The 7048-nt window shown below is 44.8% G+C and overlaps 1 protein-coding gene across 1 annotated transcript; it reads left to right on the top strand.

The window, feature by feature from the left end:
* The first annotated feature begins 1285 nt into the window (after window positions 1-1285).
* LOC123072270 (uncharacterized) lies at window positions 1286-5338 on the top strand. Its single transcript, XM_044495840.1, has 6 exons — window positions 1286-2721; window positions 3316-3371; window positions 3443-3486; window positions 3611-3671; window positions 3752-3842; window positions 4853-5338. Exons 1-6 carry the CDS (start codon window positions 1401-1403, stop codon window positions 5128-5130), a joined length of 1851 nt encoding a protein of 616 aa, XP_044351775.1. The 5' UTR covers window positions 1286-1400; the 3' UTR covers window positions 5131-5338.
* The last annotated feature ends 1710 nt before the right edge of the window (window positions 5339-7048 follow it).

The following is a 7048-nucleotide window of genomic DNA, read 5'->3' as shown; positions in this document are numbered from 1 at the left end:
CTCCTCAACCAGTGATTTCGAAATAAAACTCAGTTGTTCGCAAAAGGAGAAAAAAATAAACTTACCTGTTGGGCCGCAGCCGCACTAAGTCGGCCCATCAAGCCGACGGTGCGGGCTAGCCAGCGTGTGTATGCGAGATTCTCAAAAAAGAAAAAAAAGCCAGCGTGTATCCGTAGCATACGCGATATAGCACCGGAGTAGACCTGGCCATCCTCCGGGCCGGGCCTGACCAAGCCCGAGGTAGAAAACTCAGGCCCGAGCCCGGCCCGGCCCGGCCGCCGGGCCTAGTTTTCAGGCCCGAGCCCGGCCCATCACAGCAAAAAACACGTCGGGCCTCGGGCCGGGCCTCTTCAGTATACCTGGCCAAACGGGCCGGCCCGGCACGGCCCGGCCCGGCCCGCCGTAAACGTGCCTGGCACGGCACGGCCCATCTCGGCACGAATAATAACCGGGTCGTGCCGTGCCGGCCCACGGGCGGGAGCTAGCAGCCCAGGCACGGCACATAGTCTACATGGGCCGGCACGCGGCACGCCCAGGCACGCCGGCCCGTTGGAGGACGCTGGGCCGTCTGGCGCGATTTTTTTTCTTTTTCTTCGCAATACCTCTGAAAACTGCAAAAAAAAAGTCAAAAAAATTAGAAAATTGCAAAATCTGGTAGACTATTATGTGAGATAAATCTAGAGTTTTATTAGCACATATACATCATTAAAACTCCCATCTAAAAGAATAAAAGAATACAAGACATACTCTATAATTACAAAAGGATAAAAAATACAAAGACTACACTATAACACTACTACTACTTAGATTCAAGCACTAATAAAATACGCATGCACTATGAAAATATTAAACATATTAGGGTATTCGGTATTTATATAGGACATATATATTTATATTTTTCAAAAAAACATAAACGGGCCGTGCCGTGCCGGCCTGCGTGCCTAGCCTCCAGGCCCAGGCACGGCCCATGGCGTGCCGCGTGCCGGGCCTGGCCCGTTTAGCCCGGGCCGTGCCGTGCCTGGGTCGTGTCGGGCCTGCGTGCTACCGGGCCGGCCCAGTTAGCACGGCCCGTTTGGCCAGCTATACTCTTCAGTAAATGTCATAAACAGCGGGCCCAGGCCCGGCCCGACCTAGTCTTCGGGCTCAAAACCTAGGCCCAGGCCCGGCCCGGAAGCAGCGTCGGGCCGGGTCTGGCCGGGCTTTTTCGGGCCGGGTCGGGCCGGGCTGTCCGGGCCGGGCGGCCCATGGCCAGGACTACACCGGAGGTCACCCCGTGGAGAGGCAAACCTAGATCCCCAAATTCGCGCTGCATCCACGCCTTGCGCCGCAACAAACCCTAGGCCCCAAATCCGATCCGCGCCCACCTCTTGCGCTGCCTGCCATGGCCACCTCTGCCGCCGATGCCGCCGCCGCCGCCGCCACCGTTCCCTCGTATCCTGCTTGGGTTCTCCTCGAAAAGAAGGGCTACGACGACGAGCTCGACCGCGTACGCCGCCAGCGCTACGTCGGAGACATTCGGCGGTCGCGCCGTCAAGGTGGCCTTCTACCTCGTGCCTCCGCCGGAAGTCTCCTACTTCTGCTTCCACCTCTCCAAGCTCGAGGGCGACGACGACGACTTCGACTTCCAGCCACTGTTTCTCTTTTCAGCTAAGGGTTTCGTCCTCTTTCGTTTGCTCTTCATCAATCGAAGCGACAGAAGCAATCTCGTCGAGTACTTCATGTACAAGGCAGGGGGCGGCAAACCGTCGCTCGAACCTATCCCGTCAACTCCTCTAGGTAGCAGTTGCGATTCGATATGCTTGAGCATCGTTCCCTGCCCCGATGACGAGGACAACTATGTCCTTGCCGATCTCTCTGTGGGTAGGGACCTTGGGCACTACGACCTCCACGTTTACTCGTCTAAGACGCACCAGTGGAGCACCAAGCCGTTGCAGCTGCCGGAATCTCCTGCCGTCAGGACAAATGACGACCTGCCTTGTCAATTCAATAAGGTGCTCGTGCTTGGAGCAAATGAGTTTGGCTGGGTAGACCTCTGGCGTGGCATTGTCACCTGCAAGGTGCTTGATAATGACCCAGTTCTCCGACTCATCCCTCTCCCCAAACCTGAAATCAACAATCCCCATGTAATTGGAGGAGATGTGGAGTTTATCCGGGATGTCACCTACCGCAATGGGATCTTCAAGTTCATTGAGATTGATAATTTTTGCATACCAGCTATTGCTCGTGATGAGACTTCTAATATCATTTCCAAGACGATGCAGCATTTTGACAGCAACGATATCATACATGATTCAGAGCTCATCTATCCTGTTTTAAAGCAAGCGGAACCTATTATTGTCCCTGATGGTTGGAAGATCCAGTCATATTTTAGGTTTCCTTCACGGGACTATTGGCTCAGGACCCATGCTGTTCATGTTGATGACATCTCCGAGTATGACCCAAAGTATTGTAAGGTGTCGCCTCAGTGGCTTGCTTTTGCTGAAAACTCGACATTGAGGAACCTGAAAACATATTGCCCGACCTTTGGCATTCATGGTGACAGTGTTGTCTACCTTTTAGCAAAGGTGAAACCTGAAGATTACAAGACATGGATTGTTGGTGTTGACATTGAAAAGAAGATGTTGAGACTAATTCAACCATATACTTATGCGGAAGGTGGCTATGCTCTACCAACGTTGCTTCCCTCTACATTCTCCTATTATCTGAATAATACAACTCCAGGTATTTATTGTGCATCTCACATGAATAGTGCTTCATACTGCTAGGTTTGCTTCTCTATTTGGTTCTGTAAGCTATTGTGCTTATGTTGCTACCTAGTCTTCTTTTGAGGTTGTTTGCTTATACTATTAGGATTCACAGTCTGCCATGGAAAACCTAATCAACCATATAAATGAAGCTAGCCAACATGTGAAACGAAAGAGGTGTTTCTCTTTTCTATGTAGAAGATCTCTAGGGAAGAACTTCTAATACTCTAAAAAATTCGTACTAAAGGAAAAAATGAGAACTGCGGGTAACTTTTCCAAGTACAACTGTAATTGCAGCAAGCCTTTTCTTATATTAATGGTCTTGGAAGAATTTATTACAGAATTTACACATCTGTGGAATAGTGTATGCAGTTCGTCACCTCAAACTACTATATAGACCACAATCTGTTTTACCACTGCATGAGTACTCCAAATTTACTTTGCATTCAAACATGTCCTGGACCATACTTTTGAATTATTGTGCTAAATCTGTTGTCCTGTTGCTGCTGAAACCCATGTTTCCAACTGCATTGACTTTATGAGTTTGTTAATGATTTTCATCATATTACAGGTCTTTTCCCATCCACAGAGACAAACTACTCTGAGAATGCCCTCAATAATGCAACAGTAAGTGACCTGTCCTTCCTTCCTCGTTTTGAATAATTTTATGACCTAACTTCCTATTTTTATGGTCATAGATCCATGGTGATACCTCTGTACCTGATTTGGGTTACGATCCACTGTAAGTTCTATATGTTTGGACAACTTTTTTACAGCGATGGTCCAAATTTGTTGATATAATTTCATATTTTTCTATTTTGTCATGATAACATTTGACAACTTCCTTTTCTTGTAATTTGCTCAAGATCATGTGCTGGGGAAGCCACATCTGCACCAAGAACATTGAATTTCGAGGAAACCAATCAGGTATGCTTTATTGATCTTTATGTTGTAGATGTGTTCATCTTGCCATCTCAATTCACTGATATTTAACTATTCTTGTACAGCCACTGAGTTCGAATGAATGTGGTAATATAGGGCAGACCATTACACTACAGTCCCTGCATGCCATTTTGACCTCATCAGGATCAGAATCAGGTAAACATTGATGATGCTTGTTCTATGGTATGGTGCTGTGTTTTTTTTACAAATTTTTGGATCTTCTTTACTGGTTGGTTGAACTTCCTTGCTGTGAGAGACCCTAAATTTGGTTGTCCCTCTTGACGGGTATCAGGAGTACCCTTGCGCTGCGACCAAGACGCGTGGTTACACTTCTTATTGATTCTTTGGCCCGTGGCTGATTCCCATGATTAATGCAGCGTTTGTTGGCATCCTCCATGCATACCAAAATTTGCGCGTACTCCATCCTTTAAAGAGTACTTCCAACTTTGTTGGAAAGTCAAACATTTTTATGTTTGACTGTATTATACAATTGTACACCAGCATTTATGCCATCAAATTAGTAGCATTGGATTCATGATAATATATATTTTCATCATACTTCTATTTGGTTTCACAAATATTGATATATTTTTGCACAAACTCGATCAAACCTTGAGATAGTTTGAGCCTCCTGCAAAGTTGGAAGTACACTCTTTGAAGGATGGAGGGAGTACTCTACATTATCTATGCATGCGCCTCCATGCAATCCTCTATCAACGACATCTCCCATTGCCCAATCCTCTATCAACTACAGTAGTAAATGGCTAGCGAAACCTGCATGCATTGGTGGATGTTGTTTCCCTTGGATAGCCATGGCGAATAATTACGGGATGATTAAATACGAGGTCATTATGGGGTGAATTACACCCCGGAAACACCTAGGGTCCATGAACCAACTTACAAAGCCGCCAGGAGGGAGTAGGAAGTGCAAAACATTTTTTAGGTGGTGGTTGAATAAGTAAGAGGAACTGAGCTAAGGTTCATTTCATCGTCTCACAAGAGGAAATTATAAATTTGAGTAGAATGCAAAACTTTTAAGGGCAGTAACGTCATTTGTAGTAAAGCTGTGCAGCTCATCTGCTGAAGTTCTGAAAAATAGGTGCTTTAGCAGGTGTTACCTGCAGCTGATCATAAATCTTACTTTACTAACCTTGCTTTTGCTGAAGGCTATCTTCACCCGAGGATGAAACTATCGCTGAAGACTAAAGAAGATGGGAAAATATGGCTCTCCTTGCCGTTGGGTTGCCACTTCTCAAAGCCTTCGGGGCCAGAGCTTAAGCTGTTCAACTCACTGATAGCACACCAGTCAACGCTCCCAGCCTCGCTGAAGCACCTGGGTTTGAACAACATTTCTTGGAGGCCGAACATCCCCATCTTTGGTCTGCTGTCGCCTGTAAATGTCCTCGACTGTGGCCTACGCAATCTTGCACAGCCCCACCAATGATTGAAAAAGCTATGATAACGCAGATGTCAAAAGAAGTCTCACATGTTAATTCTTGGTTTTCTTCATCATGTGTTGAATTATCTTAGACCAAGTTAATATTTTATCAGTGAATTATTAGTTTGGTTGTGGAGAGCTACAACTTGATTTGCTTGCAGCCGTGGTGCAATACCTTCTGAATTTGAAAGTTTCAATACATGTTTTTAATACATTTGATTGTCTTTATTTTCCTATTGCTTGTACCGCCATTCCCCCCTTTTCAAAGAAATTAAATGGATAACTTTATTGACAGGTTATATTTTATTGATATATCACTTGAAAAATATAATCATAAGTTTGTAGCAGTTCTACAAATACCAAAGAAGTGCCAATACAGATATTGTGGGCATTTTAACCTTTTTTTTTAGGTGTATGTGGGCATTTTAACTATGCTATCGAGCACTATCACTGCATATAACTTTTTGCTAGCTATAGAAAGCACGGTGAATAATTTTGAAGTATCAAACTTGGTTGACCATTCTAATCACATGTGAAGTTTCGTTAAGGAATGAAAGTTGGTATTTCTTTGCCACGAAACCACCGATGTGAAATGGTCGATCAAGTTGACCCTAAAAGTTTAGATTCGTTTGGTTTTTTTTGCATTTTTTTTGATTTTACTGTACTAACGGGTGTGCATGGAACCATGTTCCAAAAGTTCCTGTCCGTGGATATAGAGTACTTTACTTAACTGATTATTTCTTTCTTTCTTTTTTTGAGCAGTCAACGTGGGGCGAGCATTGAGATGGTTAGATGGACAGTGGTATCCTCAACTCAAATCCTGGTGCTCGCATTATTTCTGGATTTATATCAGGATTTCCGACAATGCGCTTTCAGTGGGATGAGACGTTCCCGTTAATGACGAGGCGTCTACGGTGCTCAACACGGAAGCATTCATACATTTGCATAACACTTTGCAGAGTGCTAACGAGGGGGTCCGGGGAGGGAGAGAGGGAAGGGTGCATCAGCTACAAAACTGACTAGTATTTGTCAAAGGTAGATCTTAGAACGCATGGTCATCTTAGGACATCTCCAATAGTTTGTATGTTAGCTTGTTGGTAAAATATGTCATGTTATCAACTAACACCTTAACGTATAACAACTTCAATAGGTTGTACTCCCTTCATCTAGGTGAGTAAGTCATCTTAGGTTGTGCACCGTGACCAAAGGGAAGAGGAAAACGAGAGAACTTAATGCTTATTTGCTAATTAATAGCATTGCATGCAATGAACTAACCACTGCATGTCATGTTTGGTAGTCTCAAGTCATTAAAAATATGCACACCCCACATCTTTTATTGGTTGATATGTCAAGAAACAAGAAACGAGGTAGAAGTTAATGCACCGCGCCTAAGTGTTTTGGGATTATTTGATTTTCGTAAGATGACTTACACACCTAGACGGAGGGAGTATCTAATTTGCCCAATATGATGTGAGATAATGAATATGGTGCTCTCTTATTCTACATTGGAGCTTGTGCAAGGGGTGTTGGTTCATCTACATACAACCTTTCTCTCTTTCCTCATTTATTGTATGACACGTCATTAAAAATCCTATGTGGCAAAGTCTACCAACAACAATCTTACAACTATTGAAGATGCCCTTACATAATCCAACAGAGGGATTTTTCCCTCCGGTCCTCTATTCTCTGCAGTTTGGATACCATGGATAGCTTCCCTCGTTTTTCTCTCAACAAAATTGCCCTTGGGTACATGCTACATGCATGGATTAAAAGCTGGGTTGTTAGAGCAACTCCGATGGGCCGACTCAAACAGATGGCGATTTTGTCCGCTTTTTGTCCGTTTGGGTCGGCCAGGCGTACACAAACGTTCATATCCACGTTTGGGTCGGCGCGTGCACCCAATGCTGGTGTTTAAGATCGAAAG

The sequence above is a fragment of the Triticum aestivum genome, chromosome 3B, assembly GCF_018294505.1.
Source record: "Triticum aestivum cultivar Chinese Spring chromosome 3B, IWGSC CS RefSeq v2.1, whole genome shotgun sequence".
Lineage (NCBI taxonomy): Eukaryota > Viridiplantae > Streptophyta > Magnoliopsida > Poales > Poaceae > Triticum > Triticum aestivum.
The sequence above is the reverse complement of the archived record's forward strand: the minus strand, read 5'-3'. Positions and strand labels throughout refer to the sequence as shown.

Coding starts and splice junctions, on each gene's coding strand:
- LOC123072270 (XM_044495840.1), top strand. CDS start 1,401: ATGCCGCCGCCGCCGCCGCCACCGTTCCCTCGTATCCTGCTTGGGTTC. Junction 2,722..3,315: donor TCTGAATAATACAACTCCAG/GTATTTATTGTG, acceptor ATCATATTACAG/GTCTTTTCCCATCCACAGAG. Junction 3,843..4,852: donor CTCATCAGGATCAGAATCAG/GTAAACATTGAT, acceptor CTTTTGCTGAAG/GCTATCTTCACCCGAGGATG.